Genomic DNA, 22,725 nt, shown 5'->3' on the forward strand with positions numbered 1-22,725 from the left:
CAGTGCTCTTTCACACATTCAGTTATGATGCAAGCTAAACTGATGTACAATTGTAAATCATTAATTCTCACGCACTACAACTGTTGTCTAGTAATGAGAACTGTATGTTTTTACTACAAAGCATGCCACATTTCACTGTTAATGGCTATCAGGTGCTCTTTAGAAAGTTTGGTAGTAACTGCACCCAATGCTAGAAAATGAGATGAGTAAACTACAGAACTCTTTAATTTCCTCAACATTATACATTGCAAATAGGCAACTTAAACAATCTCATGCATGTTAAAAGCAAGGAAAGCCACAAGCAACAGTATGCAAATGAAAAAATGTGGTTCTCTGAAGCCTAATATTGTACCAAGGAAGAAAACACCAGAAAGAGCCAACTCATGAACACATGACATGTAAAGAATGATGCACATTGTCATTCATTCTCACAGACATTAAAACTGCAAACAGTAAGTGAGAACTGTACTTGTTACAAAACATGCCACACTGTACGGTGGACAGCCATGGTTGGGTGCTCTTTGGGAGATTCGGCAATAACTACAAAAGGTGCTAAGAAACAAAATGTGTAAATCATGTACTTGATTTTTTTTCAACAATGCACTACGAAGTTACAAGCACAGAAACTAGACACTACAAGTGGTATGAAAATGACAAAATAATAATGTAGTTCTCTCCAAGTTTAAAATGATCTGTTTACAAAAGAATGACAACATCCATACTCCAAACAAGAACAGGAAATGACTAGAAATAAACAGGGATAGGTACGTAAAAGTGTACAAAACTGGTTGAGTGGTTGAACGAACTATCTGCATAATGTTTGTACAAAATAAAACAAAGCAACAAATTCGAATGAAAAAGCTTCAGTATACAGAAAAAGGCGCTTTCACAAAGGACCATCATCACGTGTTGCATTTCATACTATATGTGCATGCATGTCACCAACTGAATGCTGGTCATACATACATCTAGTAGAAACTGCACAAACACTTGAGCAATAGGCACGACATCAAATCCATTAAAAAATCTACACTGCAAAAAAAGAAGCCAAGACTGCTTCACTGCTGCTGTTCCTGTTAGCATGACTAGAATGCACTGAAAAAAAAAATGCAATGGCTGCATGCCTGTCATAGTTACATTCTACTATCATAACTAAAAAGTACTAAGGAAAAGGTAGCAGGTAAGGGTCATACATCACTCTACAAGAAACACTAGAAGGCACTATAAGGAAAAAAAAAGGAAGGAGCAAAAGGTTTGCATCCCTGTCATTGTACATACCAACCACTACATTCCATATCAAAAGCTGTTTGCAGCACTACAAAAGATAAGGGCAGCATGAACCAGCCATGATGGCACCAACTGCCCTTACCTTTTGTAGTGCAGCAAACAGCTTGCGAGGAGTACAGAAGGCACAGCAAAAAAAAAGAGAATAAAATTCAGTGTTGCACACGGTGCTGCTCTTCACATTCTGCTCGTATAAAAAGAAGGAAGTTAACTGCTGAGATAGTTGGTTTTCAGAAATAAAAAAGGTATTTAGCATAACACAGACACACACAAGAAAGAAGACACCACGTGTACTTACTACAACTGTTTATTTAGGGGAAAGCAGTCGATGCATAGCTTTCACTGCTGATGTGCACATGTACAAGGCAACAGGAAAACAGCACCAATCTTATCAAAGCAGGTATGAGAAATATCTGTTCAGCCTCAAAGAAAAGCTGGAGTGTCACTGACACAGCTCAAACCTTTTAAATGTATAGATGGTATCCTCTGCTCCCTGAAAGCTTGCTCAGCTAAGCCATCACATAAGCTACAAAAGCAAACAGGTCGGCTGTCAGAAGAGCCATGGCCAGCATTTCGTAAAGTGCACCACCGTCTATAAAATTCTACTGTCATGTAGAAAAATCTTATTTTGCACAAGCAGGATTCTGCGTCAATGGCAAACTTAGGGAACATGCAAAAGACATTAACAATGAAGGTGAGCGACTTCTCTTGCACTGTAGGGTTTGCACCAATTGTGAAAACTGTGGGTAACGGCTCATGAAACACTAGAAGCCCTTCACATAAAAAAGCAGGTTACAGCTGTGTCAGCAGCAAATTGGTTTTTCTTATGAGACTGAAGAAAAATTTCTCACGCATAGTTTGAGAAAATGGTGCTGTTTCCATGTTGCCTTGTACCCGTGCGCATCACCTGAGTAGGCTATGTATATCGGCTGCTTTCCGCTGAACAGTTGTAAGTGCTGATGGTGTCCTCTGTCTTGTGTGCGACTGTGTTACGCTAAATAGCCTGTTATTATGCATGGAGAAAAGGCATTGAAAAAAAAACAAGGTCTGAATACCACTGCCAACATTCTGGCATGAAAGCATCGTAAAATGAGGGAGCTGGCATGGGTTGTGCATCTGTTATTCTGTACAACCCTAGAGGGCAGAGAAAATTAAAAAAAAAAAAAAAAAAAAGAAAACTTCCGGGGCTATCAGATCCACTGCAGTCAGTTACAAATTAAGAATGAAGGGGCGAATATCCCTCAAAGGAGGCTTTTCTGCCAATCAGATCGTTCTCAACACTGGTACCACTCCAGCCCTTGTCCACAGCTAACTAGGCTGGGCAGCTTTTTCTTTATCGGTACTGAACACCAGCTGCACTGCCTCTTTTTGTCACCTACTGCCATGAAAGGGGGAATTCCTTTGTGGCTCAATTGATTGGGAGGCTCCTCTCTGTCAATTGTTGGAGGCCTACCTTTGCAAAATTACAAAGCTTCAAACTTGAGTTGTAAAAGAGCACAGAAGGTGCCTTGATCCCAGCTGCTTGCTATTGTGGTACTGTTCATGGTGGCTGTGCAGGGCCTTTAGATGTGGACTTGGTCTTTGTCACAAGGCAAACACCAACCACTCTTTTGTGACGTCGGCAAAACTAAGTTTCATTGGTGTTGAAGGCTTTCCATGTCACACCTGCCAGGATTAAAATCAAAAGCACGATTTAGATATATGAGCTCCCAAACAGAAGGAAAAAGTCCCACTGTTGGTAACTCTAAGTTTTTGGCACAGTCAAACCATACCTGAGTATTCAGTCAGTAGCCCGCGACTGCCCAGTGAGATGTCAGTCCTGTGGCCCTCATTGCTAAGTTGTGTTTGCAGCACAGACAGGAAAAGGATAGTTGCTAGGCAGCCGTGGAGGTGGTGGCAACCTGGAAGGTGTTCCAATGCTTTAAAGATTTCTTGTGAAGTTTAATAAAGCAAATCACTGACTACAAAACATAGGATAAGAATTTAACCTCAAAATATGTCACATAAGGTTGAGAGTACTGAGTACACAATAGAAATATGTTTAACCAAGACACGCACTAGCAGCACAAAATAGTGCTGAGTATAATATATGTATATTAATAACTCCTTGATGACCTCGAAGGCTAAAACATTTTCTTGTCTTCACCAACAGACACACCTGAAGAGAACCACCATTTTCCTGATTTATACATTTCTTTTTTTTTTTTATTGAGAGTCACTTTCTATGCTGGGTAAGGTTCCTGCCTCTGAGTTTGCTAAGTGTTTCATTCGACATATGTAGAGAAGAAATAAATCTATGTATCATGTATCTATGTATGGATGCATTACCTATGTATGTATCTATGCACGTATATATGTAGGTACCTATGTATGTATGCATCACCAGTTTTTCCTAGAACAAATGAAAGCAACATTTTAAACAGTGAGCATGCACCCAGAGCAAAAAAAAAAAAAAAAAAGAATGCATAGCTCACTTGCTTGAGCTGTTGGGTAAGTGTTTTGTTTACATGAAAATTCGCGCAGACACAAAATAACAAGAGCACCAAACACAGACACAACAGCACAATGTGAAAAAGAGCATTAAATTCTAAATTCTAAAGTTAATTCTAAGTTAATTAATTCTAAAGTTAAAGCTCAGCTACTTTGGTCATCTGATGAGAAGAGAGGAGTCGCTGGAGAAAGATTTGATGCTGGAAAAGGTTGAGGGTCGCCGGAGAAGGGGTAGGCAGCGAACGCGATGGTTAGATGGCATCCTCGAGGCACTGCAGAGGAAGTTATGTGATGTTAGGAAGATAGTGAGAGACCGGAAAGCATGGCGTGACATGGTCCATAGGGTCACGAAGAGTCGGACACGACTGAACGACTGAACTGAACTGAACTGAAATTAAATGAAGGTATTTCACCTTTGATGCCAAACACCTTCACTTCGGGAGGAGTCCATATGCTATCAAAAGGTTTGCGTGGAGTCACAGCTTTGTTGTTGAGGAGAGCCAGAAGGCATACACTGAACGCATTTATAACATGGGTACATTCTATACGCCTTAAAAGTAAGTTATGATTCAGTACTCTCTTTTCTTTTCCCAGTTCTGGATAGGAAGAGTCTATTGGCCCTGAAGCAAGAAAACAAATGAAATTGATATGTTTTTGTGTATTATAATAGGCTTTTCGTTATATGAGGTCCGTCCGAAAGATTTGCTTTCGATTTCTTTCTGTACCAATTCAACTGAAGCTTAATTTCTTAAAACATTTCCGCCAATAAAAAAAAAACAAACAAAAAACCTGAGGACCAAAGCAAATAGAGCACCAGCACATCACACAGCATGCAGTTCAGGAACTTAAAAAGAACTAAATTGTGCTTTCTGACTATATGAAAATGTAAAATCACTTAATCACGGCAATGTAATGGCTGACTGTAAACATTTTATGAACTATTAAAATTAAATCACTGCAGAATGTTTGTACGCCGTTCCTATCTCGCTATGTGTCTCAACTTGTGCCTGTGAACAGGCCGAGAGTATTTTGCTAGCAGTTGGGAGAGTCGCTGTGGCCAGAATGCACCTTACCCTCCCCTCTAAGGCGGCTTATTGAGATCGTTCTCTTTCTTTTTCGCAACCGCGGCATAACTTAGCGCGTATAGAGCTCTGCAGGCTGACCACGACCGGCTTTAAGGCTGACAAACAATGCACGGCTTCCACTCGACGGTGCGTATTTTCTGTATCTTGCTGCAGAGTGAAGGCCACACTAAGCATGCAGACTTTCGTGCTTAGTTTCCTGGGAAAGTGTTAGAACCAGCGACAATCAACGAAAGACGTCGGATCGCCAAGCTCATTTTGAAGAATTACATCGCGAGGTTCCGCCGCCAATGGCAGTTCACGAAACGCGGCGAGTGGAATTACAAGCGCAAAACCTTCCTGAATGCACAAAACTGTAGATGCGCCATAAAACACCGCCTTTCGTACTGACTAAACGGTCCGCGCGCGCTATCTTGCTCGCCTATACAGCCTGCGCCGGCGGATGCAAACAACGGTCCTTGCAGCATTTTTATCGGAAAAAGAAAACACTCAGTCACTTTACTGCTCCATTAAGTGACTCATTTAGAAGAAACAATTTCTTACTCACCCAGCGAAGCTTGCCTTGCAGCCAGAAGTAGCAGCCGCTGTGCGGGATACATTTTTAACGCAGACACAAACCAACGGCCTAACGTGCAGACACGACTAGACACGACGAAAATTTGAAATGGCCAGCCGCCGAGCAGCGCATTGATACAATAACTTTAAAAATAATAGAAATCTGAAATATATTTCATAAAACAAGCTATACAAGTAAAATGTAACTGTTGCTTATGACGTATTTGTTTCAAAACGGTAAATACAACCTGCGTCTTGCGTAATTATTTTGGCGCACTATTTTCTATCTCGCTGTAAAGAGGAGGGGTGCGAAAAGGCCACGGCGCGCGAAGTTTGGGAATGGCGGATCGTGCATAGCTGGCGTTCCGTATTAACATCGGCGCAGCAAATCTTTCCTCTGTGCGAACTACTGGCTTTTATCACACACGGATACATCGCTAGCTTACTTTTTCGTTGTGAACACTCGGAGTTTGGAGTCTTCCGGCGGACTGGACTGCGCCCAGCGAGGTCGAACACAGTACGCGTGTGGCTATCGGCTGCAGAAATGAAGGTGTCAGCGGCTTTTGTACATTATGTTCAGATACCCATCGCCTAAACAGCATTTCTTGGTGCCATATTGGTCCTGCATGATGGAAACAGCCCAAATTGCATGCTTAATTCAAAAGCGTAGGCACTTTGGATACAGTATTTTGCAAGCTGAAAAATTGCTAGAACAAACCTTCGACAATTTATACTTCGAGTATGCAGAACAGTGTCGTCCAGTTAAATTGTGTACATATTGCACTATAGGCGCATATGTGACCCTGAAACGTCTTGTTAGGAAGTATGGTAGACTTCTGAAGCAGAACTCTAGAAGACATCTGGCGTAAGCCGGCTAATAACTGTCTTGCGTAGCTGAAGACATAAAAATTCTTCACTAGACAGATTCCAGACATCTTGCCGATGATGTCTTCTAGACTAGCACCAAGCGATGTCTTGTAGATGTCTTTGATAGCTCAAGATATATGTGATCAATATAGACATATCAAGACAGCTACAAGATATTCTGTGCTCAGTGGGTGGCAGCTTCCCACACCCCTGTCCAGGGAAGGCCCTTTTAAAGGCCCACTGTCCACCCTCCGGTCGAAAATATTTTTTTCCCCGGTGACTGTGAGACTTCGCCCCTAGAACGCAAGGCCGCAAAATGTTTCTGAAAAGAGTAACTACAGCCACCGCAATCACCCGATTCTGTCATGCTTCTCTCCTTCCGTTCCCTCGCAAAGGTTTTTCACTCTCCTGCTCGAGGTCGTCTAGCCTCCGCAAGACAAATTCCCCTTCCTCCTCCTCGTTTGGCGGGGCGTGGCACTCTTTTCAGAAACATTTTGCGGCCTTGCGTTCTAGGGGCGAAGTCCCACAGTCACCGGGGAAGAAAATATTTTCGACCGGAGGGCGGACAGTGGGCCTTTAAAGGGCCACTGTCCAGGGAAGGCCCGTTTATGCAAAGGAGCCCAGTGTTTCGATCAGGTACCGGAGATAGTCTGTGCAAAATGCTACAGTGACACTCACGCCGCAAAACAACGAAAATACAAATCAAAGCTCTCTCATGCTCTCCTTCGGGAAGCCAGCTTTCCCGTATCCTGCGCTGGCCCGTCGAGCCACAGTAATGACGTACGTTCCGCGAACGACGTCCATTGGTCCGTCTCGCTGACTGACGGGAGAAGGGTGTGTGTCTACCGCTCGCTGCGCGCTTTTCCCTCGCCACGGCTAGACTGAATCCAGCGGCGCGCGCTCCCTCAGCTGTTCTTTTTTTCGCGCTCGCGGAGTGCCACGCCCCGCCAAACGCGGAGGAGGAAGGGGAATTTGTCTTGCGGAGGCTAGACGACCCCTGGCAGGAGAGTGAAAAACCTTTGCGAGGGAACGGAAGGAGAGAAGCATGACAGAATCGGGTGATTGCCGTGGCTGTATCTGAGTTATTAGTTACTCTTTTCAAAAATATTTTGCGGCCTTGCGTTCTGGGGGTGAAGTCCCACAGTCACCGGGGAAGAAAATATTTTCGACCGGAGGGCGGACAGTGGGCCTTTAAAGGGCCACTGTCCAGGGAGGGCCCGTTTAAAGGGCCACTGTCCAGGGAAGGACCTTTCAATCGAAGGAGCCCAGTGTTTCGATCAGGTACCGGAGATAGTCTGTGCAAAATGCTACAGTGATACGCGCGTCGCAAAACAACGAAAATACAAATCAAAGCTCTCTCATGCTCTCCTTCGGGAAGCCAGCTTTTCCGTTCCCTGCGCTGGCCCGTCGAGCCGTAGCAATGACGTATTTCTCGGGAAGGACGTCCATTGGTCCGTCTCGTTGTATGAGGGTGAAGGATGGGTGTCTACTGCTCGCTGCGCGCTTTTCCCTTGCCACGGCCAGACTGAATCCATGCGGCGCGCGCTCCCTCGCCCGTTTTTTTTTTCTTTTTTTTTTTCGCGCAAGCGGTGTGCCACGCCCCACCTCCCGCCAAACGCGGAGGAGGAAGGGGAATTTGTCTATCGCAGGCTAGACGACCGGGCAGGAGAGTGAAAAACCTTTGCGAGGGAACGGAAGGAGAGAAGCACGACAGAATCGGGTGATTGCCGTGGCTGTATCTGAGTTATTAGTTACTCTTTTCAAAAATATTTTGCGGCCTTGCGTTCTGGGGGCGAAGTCTCACAGTCACCAGGGAAGAAAATATTTTCGACCGGAGGGTGGACAGTGGGCCTTTAAGCAAAGGAGCCCAGTGTTTCGATCAGGTACCGGAGATAGTCTGTGCAAAATGCTACAGTGACACGCGCGCCGCAAAGCATCGAAAATACAATTCAAAGCTCTCTCATGCTCTCCTTTGGGAAACCAGCTTCCCCGTTTCCTGCGCTGGCCCGACGGGCCACAGTAATGACGTACGTACCGCGAACGACGTCCATTGGTCCGTCTCGCTGACTGACGGGAGAAGGATGGGTGTCTACCGCTCGCAGCGCGCTTTTCCCTCGCCACGGCCAGGAGCGGCGCGCGCTCCCTCGACCGTTTTTTTTTTTCGCGCTCGCGGAGAGCCACGCCCCACCTCCCGCCAAACGCGGAGGAGGAAGGGTAATTTGTATTGCGGAGGCTAGACGACCTCGGGCAGGAGAGTGAAAAACCTTTGCGAAGGAACGGAAGGAGAGAGGCATGACAGAATCGGGTGATTGCGGTGGCTGTAACTGCGTTATTAGTTACTCTTTTCAAAAACATTTTGCGGCCTTGCGTTCTAGGGGCGAAGTCTCACAGTCACCGGGGAAGAAAATATTTTCGACCGGAGGGTGATACAGCAGGATCTTTCCGGATCATATAGCCCCCACGTGTAAACACTGCTCAACTCCGGCCACACTTATACACATGGTATGGACTTGTACACATTACAACACAGACAACTCAAACACCTCAGAGACGTGGAAGTTTCGATCCTGTGTACCTCCGAGCCAGCAGACCAACGCTGGCTTATCCAGCGCGCGGTGGAGGCCGCGGCATCCCAAAGGATCCCCGCCGACCTCAGCGCAATCGGTCCTAGCTTTGACTGGTCTCCTGTTTTTGGGCGCAATAAAAGAGTTCACCACCACCACCCCAGCGTGAAATGGAGTATATATATGATAGCAGTACTGTCGGCAATAAACGCCATTTCTGTGCATAGTTTGTGCTCTACGGATTCAACGGTTAGCCGAGGGATGCATATATATTCTACGGAACGTATATAATTAGCGTTATGACACATGGAGGAAGGAATGATATACTACCAAAGCGACCAAAGTAGCAAAGTAGCATACATACCATACACTGACTCTACAGTAGCTATAACCAATATAATCATATCCTCCTTTTATATTATTATTATCCTAAAGTGGACTTCGTGTCACCTTTTTGGTTAGACGTAGCTTAACAGATGTGTTTTAACTGTTTTGTATCCGGGCTACTGTATTTAAAGGCCTGGTGGAAAAAAAACTGAATTTTACTTTATTTATTATTATTATTATTTTTTTTTTTTTTTTTTTTTGCTGCCGCACATCACCATATAGTGTATTTTCAGACCTCATATAAGGTCTCGATGTATATTTGATATCTCCGGAAGTCGTGGCCCCAAACCATGGTGTAAAATGTTTGATAAGGTTACAAGAGGGTGGAAGCAACTGTCTGTTACTGAAAACAGGTGCTAGGAAGAGGCTAAAATACAGATTGACCTACATGATTGGCATCCCATCCAATGAAAGAAACTGCTTGGATTCAACATGGTGTCCGCATGTATCATGGTCCATGACCTTACCGATTATTGTCCATGCTTGGCCTTCCTTAGCATGGGCAATGGTAGGCTCGTCACCACATCCAAGCACAAATTTTGATTAGCGTCCAGCATATTGTGCCAATTATGGAACCATTAGCCATTAATGATTTACCATGCTTGGTCCAATAAAATTCTGCTACTTAATTAATTAGGACGTGCAGCCAAAGGGAATTATCGTTTGTATCATAACAAAGAAGAAAACGATTAACAGAAACTTGGTGCCTCTGCTTCTTTAGCTTCGAGAACAGATCGGTTTTTAGTGTTTTTACGCTTCTAATTTGTATTTACGTGTTTACAGATTGCGGCTAAACCTGAAACTACAACGTCTCTCCATGCTTGAAAAGGTGGCGCTAGTTGTTAATTCGAGACAAGGTATGCGCGCACAGCTGGTTGATCCAGCGTTTAACACAACGACGTGGGTCCGCAGGTTTTCATAGTAGTTGCGAGTAATTTTTTTCTATGGAATTGTTTTCAATGGTTTATCTGTGACAGGTGCTTCGAATTGTGCATTCCTACATGGTTCCTCCCCGCCTTAGGAGCGCCCGACGGGACTGGGACTCGTAGCCATGCCTAGGCTACCGGATTTGCCGTCTATGTGAAAAGGGCAATCGACCAGGCGAAACGAAACGCCATGGCGTCAATGCAGGTTGGTTTGAAGCTCCGTCACACGCCGCGACCACTATCCCAAAGCGCACGATCTGTTGCGCTATCGCTGTATAACTCAGAGGCAGTTCACTTGGCAGCGCTTAGCGTCCTGACGTTCGCGCAAACAAGCGGACGCGGTCGTCGTTCATGTGAGCGCTACGTAACGTAGAGCTTATATTCTCTGCGTTTTTCCATGGGGCCCAGAAATGGCGCTTCTCGGAGCAAATGCATGCGAGTGTCTAATGGAAGCGCCTTCCACGTCCAGTTCGGGGAGTCTGTTCCTAGTAGGTGCTCGCCACTTTCTCGTGTCGCAAGCTGGCTTTAGCGACGAAGCTGCCATTCACGACTGCTTCGTGCGTTTCGTTTCAGAAGAGGCTTCAGAAGGAGCTGCTCTCCATGCAGAAAGAACCACCACCGGGTGTCAGCGTAGATATCGACAACGTCGGATCCAACCTGACGCAGTGGGTGCCGTTTCCATTTTTAATACCGGTTCCGACGGGCAGGTTGCGCGTACCCTGCTGCCAGCGGTGAAAATAAGCGCGAGATCGCGCAACCATAGCATCCTCTCTGGCGACATCGCCACGGAGCTTCCTTTGCTTATGACAGGACGTCTTCCAAAGCAGCTATCTTTCATTTGTGGTCTGTGAGTCCCCGCGTGACAACCGCGTTGTTTGCGTATGGTTTATCAATATTGGCCCATGCTATTATCTGCCCCTGCGTGGTTGGTGTTATGTTGATCACCTATTTATGGTGTGTGAAACCTCTGACGAATTGTTTGTTCACAGAAAAAGACTTACTTGAATACAACCTGGTTCTTCTATTGGTTCTGTCAGATTTTTCAACTATGTTGCTCAGAGTGTCACAGTTCTTCCATAATCTTATTTCCCCCCTTTTGAGAACATAAAAGCAGTAAGCTTTGCTTAAATAGCTGCAGTTTATTCCATGCTTGCTCGAGGCATCACCATCCTTAATTTAGTGACAAATGCCTTGGAATCCTGCCAATCTGCTGTCTCGTTTCTTTTGCAGGTGGATCGTGGACATGGAAGGTGCCAAGGGCACTCTGTATGAAGGAGAGAAGTTTCAACTGCTTTTTAAATTCAGCTCCAAGTACCCGTTTGACTCACCTGAGGTGAAGAGCCTGCTTTGGAGCATTGTCCCATTGTGAGATAAGATAACACAAAGGCCTTTCTGTTATATTTCCACATTCATTCTCTGATTATTGTGTCTATTTTGACATAAGGCTGCATTTTCATGTCAGCATCAGTTATTGTATTGTGTTTACATTGAGTGGGCATCTTTCTTTCCTCTGCATTTATATAGCTGCTAATTTGTTAAGACATGGCGGGATGCTGATATGAAGGTGTGTCAGCATCCTATATTCATAACACTTTTCATTGTTGTATTTACTTAATGAGAGACTGCTACCTCGCTATAAGAAGTATTCATTACAATGGCAAAATGGCCGTGCTGCTCACTTCCAGCTGTGCGTCACTTTCAGGCAAAAACTTGAGAGGAAACAGACATGGTGGGGGTTCGGTCTTGGCAAACATATAAAAAGCTTGCAGCGAGAAGGATGCAGTTGATGTCGGCGGGGTGGCTACAGGTAGCAAGGTTGGCCAACGCAGGTGACGTTCTTGGGGCCCAACATTCCAGTGCACCCCCATGTCTACAGCAATGGCCACATCTGCCTGTCCATCCTGACGGACGACTGGTCGCCCGCCCTGTCTGTGCAGTCCGTCTGCCTCAGCATCGTTTCAATGCTGTCCAGCTGCAAGGAGAAGGTACTTAGCAGTTAACCATTCATACAGTTGCTATGGAAACCAAGCTGTCATGTTTGGCTCGCCTCAAGTTGGCTTGATGTGCTCCGTTTTTGTTTATAAGTGAGCTTGAATATGCTGCCCTCGCAAGGAAAGAAACCTACCAAAAGTAGCCCCATTTGCTCCTCAGTGATTACTTCGAAGCTTGTCTAACACAAGAGAAATTGGTCTAGTATTGAGGGATTAAAACACAAAGCGGGGGCCTGTACAGAGCACTTCAGGTCATTACAAAGCTGCCTAAGGTAATGCCGATTTCCAACCCCCTCAGAAGCTTCGGTTAACTTTCTCACGTCCTAAGAGGGCATTGAAGACATGCTTGAAGTGGGAATGCTGTGAGTGCAATAATGCGATCGAGCCCTCCTTTCCCTCTCGTTTCCCGCCTGCCTCAGCATCCTCCGCAGTTTCCTATTGCACTAGGATAATGCCTGGCATGCCATTGAAATTTCAATATTGTTAGCACGTTTCATTGCATGACAAGAGAAGGCAGCACAATGTGTGAAAGGAGCTGAGCCCTGTGTAGTACGAAATTTATTTGCTGAAATTCAGGACCATGCACATGTCTCGACCGTACCCTTTGTGAATTCCTCAGGATATTAGTCGGCACCAGCAGGAACAGCACCTTTCACAACAAATGTGTGATATCCGTTGAAACCCGACTAGTAACCATTGATACTCTGAAAGTGATGACCCTGCTGGAACATTTTGTACTTAGCGCATGCATTACTGTCATTAGAAGGATGGCTGATTGCTGTAGCAACCTGCTTTATTTATGGCAGTCAGGGTGCACCGTTCCTACAATAGCCTTTATTTCTCTGATGGCAGCATTTGTTTACCCAGATTGACAGTTCCTTTCGTCATAACTGCCACCTACTGCTCCTTTGCATTGCATATTCTATTAAGGGTTTATATTCTAGTTTTCAATCGCCAGGATGCAGCCATAGAAAGGAATGCTCTAAAGCTTTCCCTGCATGCGCTCGCTCGGCCAGGTGGTAATGAGTAAACACTCCATCAACTGCAATCTACTCCACTCATGGTGATTCCCACGTACACTTCCGACGGTGCCTCTAGACCGTTGTACTCATTATTGAGGGTAGTGGATGTTCTTGGCAGGCGAAATTGGGCCGGTTCATTAGCGGCGTTCATATTAAATTAAGGTTCGCTAGTGACGTGATGCTGTTGTTTCCCATTAACTGCAGAAGCGGCCACCTGACAACTCTCTGTACGTAAAAACCTGCAACAAGAACCCCAAGAAGACCAAGTGGTGGTACCACGGTGAGCTTTGCGGCACATTTTTTGTCTTTGAAACTAATATATGCTGTCCCACTCCTGGTTATATTGTCGCTGATTCGGCCAGTTACTTGGAACGCACTTCTACAGTAGACTGGATACACAGAAGGCAGGGAGCAGCACGTGACTTCGCATATTTCTTGCAGCTACACATACAAATGGAGTGGATGACTGACAGCTGAATTTCCCTTTGCCCTTTTTCTAAAGCGTAGGACACGAGAGGAGGGTGCTTTTGAGCCTCCATGTCGATTCCTTTTTTCCTTTAAAGATAGGCATGCCACTACCAGTGAGAATAGTGGTTTGACCATAGTGACCAAATGGCTGAAACATTGCACAGGCAAATTGTTCTGCTGCCCACATCATTTCGTGAGCCCTCGATAACTGCCGTCACTGTTTGGTCTCAACCACTGCATTTAACAAGATGTGGGATGAGGGCTGCAATTGGCCTTGTCCTGTCATATTAGTGTAGCCAGTCTATAGTTTCATGAAAATCCAGCTAGTTCGTGAGAGCGGATCATCTTTCATTCGCTGTTGGTGAGAACATGAGCTTGCCTTGTTTCGAAGAGGAAAATGTGTGACCTTGGGTTTGGGAACTTGTCATCTGGATGAAGGTGTATCAAGATAAATGCGGTGTGTTGTTACACCTCTTGCTGACTGGACGTTAAAATATTTTGTCAGCTTTTCCATACCCAAGTTGGCTACTATAGGTACCATGTAGCATGCGCTCACATCATTTGGACAGCACCTAATGTAGTAATTCAGTACAGCCAAAACAAAAGTTAGGGCTGATGCATGTGCTAGGTATTGTAATGATGGCACGAAATCGTGTGCGCAGAAAATTGAAGCAGATGCAACGGTGCACTTTATCACAGTGGGACTTATTGCAGACTTCTCGTGCACATCTGAAATTGACAAAGCGAGCATTTTAGTTTTTACTCACTTTTCTTCTATCAAATTTACATACCTCCGTGCGTTCTGCTAATCTGTGGCCTTCTTTCTGAGCCAGGTCTGTGTACCATTCCCTGTGAATAAAGCTAACATTCCTTTATACATAGCATTCATTGATTACGAAAAAGCATTAGAATCAGTAGAAACATTAGCAGTTATGTAGGCATTGCGAAATCAGGGTGTAGATGAGCCGTACATGAAAGTATTTGAAGATATCTATAGTGGCTACAGAGCACTCATAGTGCTGCATAAAGAAAATGACAAAATCCCTATAAAGAAAGGTGGAGACACGATCTCCTCAGCACTATTCACAGCTTGCTTAGAGGAAGTATTCAGAGACTTAGAATGGGAGCAGTTAGGGATAAGGGTAGATGGAGAATACCTCGGTAATCTGCGATTTGCTGATAACATTGCCTTGCTAAGTAACTCTGGGGATGAACTGCAAAGAATGATTGATGATCTAGACAAGAAAAGTGGATAGGTAGGCTTTAAAATTAATATGCAAAAGACTAAGGTAATGTTCAACAGCTTTGATATGTCTACTTGGGACAGGTAGTAATCGCAGATCTGGACCATGCAAGGGAAATAACAAGGTGAATAAGATTGGGATGGAGCGCACTTGGCAAGCACTCCCAGGTTATAACTAGCAATTTATCGGTAGCACTCAAGAGGAAAGTAAAGTATACAAAAGTTGCATCTTACCTGTGCTCACCTATGGAGCTGAAACGTGGAGGCTAACTAAGAGGATTCTAAAGTTGAGGACAATGCAGAGGGCTATGGAACGAAAAATGGTAGGGGTAACGTTACGAGATAGGGATAGGAAGCGTGCAGGGTGGGCCAGAGAAATAACTCAAGTTACCGACATTCTAGTGAAAATTAAGAAAAAGAAATGGGCATGGGCAGGACATGTAGTGCGAAGAGAGGCTAACCGATGGTTGCTTAGGGTAACAATCTGGATTGGACGGAAAAAGAAGTGTAGCAGGGAATGGCAGAAAGTTAGGTGGGTGGATGAGGTTAAGAAGTTCGCAGGGTTTAAATGGATGCAGCTAGCACAGGACCGGGTTAATTGGAGGAATATGGAAGATGCTTTTGCCCTGCAGTGGGTATAATATGCAGTGGGTATGATAACAACACTAATGATGTACTGGCTTGTATTGAAATGTAATAATAACGGAATGTTTCCATGCTGGTATAATATTCCAGAGCACGATCCGCAAAATTTATGAAGTGACTATATTCTGCTACGCAGTGAGCTTATGTGTTTCAGCTCTGTAGATTTGGCTGCATAGCCAGGAAAAGTTGTCCGGGAGTATAGCAGCCAGTATTCAGTTTATGCACAGGTAGTTCTGAAGCTCTCTTACTTTCTTATTGCACCCACTCTAATCACTCAGTTTGAGTGATGGCACGAAATGACAGGTTCTGAGGAGTCCAAGCCGTTTCTGGACAAGTATAATACCATTCAGTATGTGTTGAAGAAGGATTATGCTTCAGTTTAGGAATCCTTTTGTTTTTGTTTGTTTTTGTCAGCCTTACGAGGGAGTCTTTTTAAACTTCACATGCAACCTGTCGATATGGAGCAGTCGCGGCAAGCATTAATGTTCTCGCTTTGCACTGCCCCTGCTCAGCAGCAACAATGCTCTGGCGACTTTGGGGCGGCACTTGACCTTGGAGGCACCAGCAACAGCTTTCCACAAAAAGATCCACTCGTCTTGTTTTACTTTGGATGCAGACGATTGCTTCACCAAGCCTAGGCTATTGACAGGTGCCTGTCTTTAAATTTCGTTTCTGTGGTTAGCGAAGCGATTCATTGCTTTCCGAACTTCTCTGACGGCACCAGCGTATTCTGATCGATTCCGTGCCTACCCCGCCGTGGTGATGCAGTGGTTACGCCGCTCGACTACTGTTCCCAAGAATGCGGGATTGAATCCCGGCCTCGGCGGCCGCTTTTCGATGAAGGCGAAAAGCAAGGCGATGTCAGTGCACATTAAAGAACCCCAGGTGGTCGAAATTTTCGTAGCCCTCCACTACGGCGTCTCTCATAGCCTGGGACGTTAGACCCAAATCAAATCAAACCATTCCGTGCTGCCATCCATGTAGCAGGCGCAGCTTTCTGCAAGACAGCCCAGTGTCGACTTTGGCGCTGCACTTTTGAGTAGTCCAAAGTGCTGCACGCGAGCACTGTTGAACAAGCTTCTCTGAAGCCGCACTGGTGGACGTCAAGGAGTTTGCGAGATCTGGAAATAAACATTTAACTGACATTTACTGCACTTTCGAAGAATTTGGCAAGGTAGCTGGCAAGGGCTATTGGCCATTAACTAGTAGGAGAGGAGAGGTTGGCAGTTTTCCAGGTTTCAGCAATGGTGCTATAACAGCTTTTTTGCCAAGCCTCAGACATTTTCCCCGACACCTAGATTTTGTTAACAAATTTCAAGAGTGCTCGGTTCAGACAGATGGGCTCTGGTGCAATCTCTTTATTGTTAATGCTCTGTGAAGTTCCTGAACTGTAATACCGTAATCAAGCTATTGTAGGGTTCGTTAGTGCAGCCACTTGTTGAAAGATGATTTTCTGCTGTGTTTTTATACTTTTAAGAAAGAGTTGTTGTAGTGTAGGTAACTAGAAACACGAGAGAAATGCTCAGCTAGTATGTCAGCCTGTTCATTACTACTTGTTTGTGCATCGGGGGATGTCAGAAAAAAAGGAGCTGCAAAAGGGAGAAGTAGTCATCAAGTTTGCAAACATGCAACCAAGTATTTTGTTATTATTGTAAACATTTTTTTTCTTTCTTTTTTTTTGATGTGGTGGAACTGGTTATGGAAGATGCATAACACCTTGCCAAGGAGTTTTCTCGGCATTGCAGTGTTTATTTCGAGTGCAATGCTGATGAACAGTTGTCAGCCCCCGCGACACTGAACCGGAAAAAATGTGTCTAACCAAAAACGCTGTGAAAAGACAGCATTGAAACTAGGCAAACGCTGGCCAAACTCGCACCAATGGCCAGCAAAGTCGTTCGTTCCTTGCTTAGCCGCGCAAATCATCCCATGCAGAAGCAGAGGTGTGTTGTGCATGAGAGTGTGGCAGTGTGGAAATTGAATTTCCTGCTCATATTTGTGGGTTGAGTAACGGCAGCGGTTTGAGAAGCTTGAATGCCTTGCTGCGGCCCACAGTGGTCACTGAGCTATGGTTTTATGGCCCTTTGTTTTATTATTTGTGACACTTGCCTTTGTTTGCAAGAATTGAGTGTCAGTAACCAATTGAAATTGAATCATTAGGGATGCAAGTGGAGCAAAGCATTCAGGCCCGCTTCCCCTCATTCCCTCTCTTTAGAAGATGCAGTGACTTGGCTGATCACCACGCTCTACATCTAATAATAATAATAATAATAATAATAATAATAATAATAATAACAATAATAATAATTGGTTCACAGGAAGGGAAAGACGTATCTGTCACACTTGTAGGGAAGGGAGGAAGGTGGAGTGAAAGTGGAAAGAAAGAAAGGGGAGCCGTAGTGGAGGGCTACGGAGTAATTTCGACCACAGCATCCAAATTAGGTTCATCTTGCATGATTCGCTAACTGCAAGGTGCTCACAGGACAGTGGCGGTAGGAGCGTACTACAAACAATCTGGTGGCCCAGCTCTGTCTACAAGCAGGGAGTGGTCCTTTCTCTAGCTCGCGAGAGGCTGAGGGTCAGATGAAAAAATAAAAGCAGCACTTTTTAATTCCTTGACATCGGAATGGCCGTTATTGCAAAAAGTGTAAAGCCTTGGTGGAAAGGAGGCAAAGTGGAGAGAAAGGAATCCCCTTGCAGGGGAGGGGAAAGTAGAAGTGAGGGCAGATCAGTTGATGGTAAGGGGCTGGCATGTCACACGGTGATTGAAGTACTATATTGTGCCACCCGCTCGCACAGTATGGACGTCATGAGTATCGGATGCTCTGTCTAAGGGAAACACTAATGCTAGTGCATATGTAGTCACGTAGGTTGATTGAGGAAGGCGGCCTGTAGTTGAGACCACCTCCGTTTATTGAAGGGAGCTCTGTTGCTGGGGCCGTTCCACATGGCGCGAGCATTCACATTCTTTTTTGCAGGTGGCATTGGTGCCAAGGGCAGCGCTGCTACACATACTCTGCCAAATCAGTCGCATTGATTGTGTGTGAAATTTTTTTTTCCTCATTTTGCAGCCACTTGTTCAATTGTACATCATGAAGCAGGTTGCCATACTGGTCGAATTTTAGTCGTATTACAGGATAGGGCAGAGTCGCAGCATCTAAATGCTTGGCAGGTTGATAAGAATAGCACTTCCTGACGAGAATGGAATTGGGCTAGGGCAGCAGAGTGGCGCGCTGTTTGTCCCACTGTTCAAACTGCACCTTGGTGGCTATCTAGTTGAAAAGTGGATATCAGTGGAACGAAAGCAAAACTCAGGGTGAACTAAAGTCAGGTGGCGAGACAAGACTAGGCAGTTTGCTGGGATGAGACAGCCATGGCTAGTGGGTGACAACAATAGTTGATCTGTGGGCAAGGCCTTTGTGCTGCAGTGGGGCAAAATCCTAGTTGACTATATGGTACTGATCACCAATGTGTGCAGCGAGTCAGGACTAACGATTGCAAAGCTGGTTTGTTCTGTTCTGTATTTCGTGCCCTTTTTCACTGGTTGAAACGATACTATGTTTCGCATTCACGTTTCGTTAATACCTATATGCCTGGAGTCCTGTGCGCAGGACGTCGCTTCTTAGGACGGTAACTGTAAACATTCATTGTGTAAAACTTTGCACCCAGTAGTGTATGTCCAAGAGGCTCCAAATGTTTCCTGTGCAAACGTTGCATCATGTGCTTTTCTGCACAAAGAAAGAGCGGCCTCTCTCTTCTGGAAGCATTTGGCAAGTTGAACCCTAGCGGCTACTTTGCAATTCTACAGGAAAAGCAAATAAGATTTGCACATTTTCATAATAAAATCTCTATTTGTGATAAGAAAGGTGACGTAAGAGTTGACATCAAATATTTGAAGCTTTACGACACATAATAATTAGGTACTGCTGGTGTCCTACATTGTGGGACGGCTCTGCATTGAATAACGTTTTGCCTTCAAAGGAGAAGTTTGAATTCTAATGTGAGGTGAACATTTTAAAGTACAAAATATTTTTACCTCCTTTAAGTTCCTGGAATTTGGGCATATAGGTTGTTAAGCCTGACAGTAGTTGGACAGGACTTGACTTTGGCCAATGACAAAAGGTTAATATCAAAATTAGGGGCACTTATGCCTTAAGGGTGTGATGCGATAGCAGCCTGTGGTCCCTTTTACTTGTACACATATTCAATAACATACAGTTGCAAGACAGAACATTATGTTTAATATCCATGACATAACCATGATATTGTACAAACCTCGCTTTGCTTGTTACCAGGGTAATTTGTCTTGGAACCCAGAAGTTATTGGTTCTAATCCCACATGAACCTTAAATATTAGATCAATTACTTTTATATGGCCAAAATCATTTTTTCATAGTTGGATCCTTTATGGCGCAACACATAAGGGGTATAAGGTAGATGCTATTGCCCCCCTTGTCCCCTTCATGCCTCACGCCAAGAAGAATCCCACTTTCGAAAAATTAACCAACTAGCCCTGAGACAAACGCGACTAAATCATTTTAGGCATGTGGCTGCCTTTAATCTGCGTTAGGTCATGTTTTGACTCCTTTCATTCCACGTGTGTCATCACGGTTAACCCTAGTGTTGTGGGGTATATATATGAAATTCCCACGCATGGTCATGCGGCTGTGACATCATTTACCTTGTCAGCCAGTCAGGCTTTTCCATTTGCATCCAGCAACGCTGTGACCAGCTTTTTTCCACACAGGATCCTTAACATTATCTGAGCTGAGGTGGCTCAGTTAAACACATTACACTCTGTCCAAAGTGGCAATGGGACACAGAGTCGTCCACTTCTAGCTGTAACAAGGTTACCTCTTTTCAAAGCGCCATTGTGGCCGACCCAGCCGTGAAATACAGTTAGGGTCATGCAAAGCCCAACTTCTGGGTCCCTCTGGGCATGTATCGCTTTGCTTCGATATGCGCCTGCGTTGAATACAATGTTGCTTTGAAACCCGTGACCGCGTTATGCAGTCAAACCTCGATATAATGAACACGCATGTAACGAATTATTCAATATATATCAAACTCTTCTGTAATATTTTTGTCAAACACATGTATTTTTAACTTCGCATAGCGAATGCAGTTCGGCATAAAACGGATATAACGAACTGCGACGCCAAGCACTACCTCATTTTAATAGCAGGAGGCAGTTTTTATTGCACTACAAGTGTGTTGTGCGGCGCAGCAAACGTTCAGGACTACCTCGCAGGTGCTGACAGCGCCACTTCAGCACTGGCGGCAGCGGCACGATCGAATGTTGCTTTTGCCTTTTTGTGTCTTCTGCATGTTAGTGTTAGCAGCGGGTCGTAGCGTTCGGTGGAAGCTGCATCGGTGGTCGTGTCGTGTGTGGTGCGTGGGTGTGCGTAGTGCTATGATGGCGGTGAACGTGAAAAAACGAGCAGCACTGACGTTAAAGACCAAGCTCAAGATAAAATCAGGACCTTCAAGGCAGTTTACAAGAAGAGACAACTTCCTTGTATGAAGCACTGCTTTCGGCATGCAGGTTTTGTTCCAGCAGAGGCCCGTGCATCAAGTGACGATGGGGACGATCCTGACGATGCAGAGCTCCGCGAGCTCGATGAGGGCTGGAACAATTTTTCGCGTCTTGTTGGTGACATGCCCGCAACAGTCACTGTAAAAGACTTTGTAGGCGGCGGCGACATCGCAGTGACCACGGCTGTACTGATGGACACTGAAATCGCTGCAGAAGATTCTGAACATCCCGCAGACGAAGCTCAGGCTGACCCTGCAGACTATGAGAGCATTCCGACTCCACAAGAAGCGCTCGCTGCATTAGATTTACTGCGCCGGCAAACCCTTGTTGCATTGTTTTCAAACTGTGGAACAAGGCGTGATACGGAATGCGATCACAAAAAAAGCAGGCCATGATAATGCAGTTCTTTGCGCGTAAATAAATGGACGTGACCCAAGTAAGCACCCTCAGAGTTGCTGTGTCTTCTCTGATTGACTTTTGCTGCTCTTGCATGTACTTTTTTACAAAATTTTATATTACGAATTATGGATACAGCGAGCTATTTTTCGATTTTTTAACTGTTCGTTACAACGAGGTTTCGCTATAGCTAGAAGTGTGCGACCCTGTACTTTGAAAGCAAATGCGTTTGTCGGACTTCGGACAGTGACCAGCTGTTGCAACTCTCCCCTTGCATTGCAGATGACTCGGTCTGATGCCAGGGTCGCCTCCTTCCCCTCCGCCCCACCTCTAGTCACTCTGCCCCAGTCTCTGGGGCCACCGCCATCTGCCGCATCGTTGAAGTATCAAGCGCTTTGTCCAGCACTGCCTCCGCACCCTTGTGGCAGAGCGCTCCCCTGTTCTGCCACTTGCTGCGGTGGGGGCGCTGGGCACCACACGGTGCCGAGAATTCAAGTGGATGACCGTGTGTCTGTGCGGTCTCCGCGTGCTGCCTGCTGTGCTTGGGCAGATCCTGGCTTTGTTTTTTGCTGGACAACCACCGGCCACACACTGCGCTGGATGAATAAAACTGTAGAGGTTTTTTGTTTTCTTCTTTGCAGCATAGAAAAGGCGCCGTTAGCGATTCGTGCTGCCAGGGTCCCGCAGCTAGAATCGCTAGCAGCGAGTCTGGTCGGGCGATGGCTGCGCTCTCTGCCAAGTGGGTGGATTGTGTAGAGAGATGAAGAAAGGCCCGCTGGAAGGACATGTAGTGATGAAGCCGACCGAGGACAATGAGTGTGTTTCCCCCTTGAGTATAACGTTGTGCGATGTATGCGTTTTAGGAATAAAACACTGCTGGTTTTACTTTTCGGGTGTCAATCATCAGTCGTGGATAACGAGATTATTCCTGACTGTCATGCTTTTAACTAGTAAGGTCTGTAAAATCAAGCTGTCAGTACAAACAGCAAGGCCCTTATTCAGTCGTACAACATGGCTGTGGTTAGGCAGCCTAACGCTTTTGGACGTGTCATGCGCTGTTACATACATAGAGCTGAATTGCAACTTTTCCGACAGGATGCCAATCTTCTGTCACGTAATGATGGGAAAAAAGGAAATTCGTTATATGTAATATCTTAATCTGCATATCTGTTGTCACTGTCATTTTCAAAAGGAAATGTTGCCCCATGACTCCTCAAGTAGCTGACAAATCCTGGTGTTATAATATCAATCTTTCTGTAAAAAATTAAGCAC

General features: G+C 45.1%; 2 protein-coding genes across 5 annotated transcripts; one reads left to right on the forward strand and one right to left on the reverse strand.

Annotated features, from left to right (window-relative positions):
- Positions 1 to 207: 207 nt before the first annotated feature.
- Positions 208 to 5,599, reverse strand: LOC146178748 (uncharacterized). The gene is made up of 4 exons (XM_084578510.1): positions 5,404 to 5,599; positions 3,927 to 4,046; positions 3,057 to 3,185; positions 208 to 2,949 (listed from the first exon to the last, which is right to left on the reverse strand). Exons 1-4 carry the CDS (start codon positions 5,453 to 5,455, stop codon positions 2,912 to 2,914), a joined length of 339 nt encoding a protein of 112 aa, XP_084434636.1. The 5' UTR covers positions 5,456 to 5,599; the 3' UTR covers positions 208 to 2,911.
- A 4,497-nt stretch (positions 5,600 to 10,096) lies between these two features.
- LOC146178749 (ubiquitin-conjugating enzyme E2 W) lies at positions 10,097 to 22,338 on the forward strand. 4 transcript variants are annotated; one of them, XM_084578513.1, is made up of 7 exons: positions 10,097 to 10,360; positions 10,564 to 10,643; positions 10,732 to 10,820; positions 11,386 to 11,488; positions 11,985 to 12,140; positions 13,373 to 13,448; positions 21,736 to 22,338. In XM_084578513.1, exons 2-7 carry the CDS (start codon positions 10,566 to 10,568, stop codon positions 21,747 to 21,749), a joined length of 516 nt encoding a protein of 171 aa, XP_084434639.1. In that variant the 5' UTR covers positions 10,097 to 10,360; positions 10,564 to 10,565; the 3' UTR covers positions 21,750 to 22,338. The 4 variants fall into 4 exon arrangements, with proteins under 4 accessions (XP_084434639.1, XP_084434638.1, XP_084434640.1 ...); XM_084578512.1 differs by having other exon boundaries at positions 10,098 to 10,360; positions 10,729 to 10,820; XM_084578514.1 differs by lacking the exon at positions 10,564 to 10,643 and having other exon boundaries at positions 10,099 to 10,360; positions 10,729 to 10,820.
- The last annotated feature ends 387 nt before the right edge of the window (positions 22,339 to 22,725 follow it).

This window comes from Amblyomma maculatum, chromosome 9, assembly GCF_055883805.1.
Source record: "Amblyomma maculatum isolate TAMU_Amacu chromosome 9, ASM5588380v1, whole genome shotgun sequence".
NCBI classification, from domain to species: Eukaryota; Metazoa; Arthropoda; class Arachnida; order Ixodida; family Ixodidae; genus Amblyomma; species Amblyomma maculatum.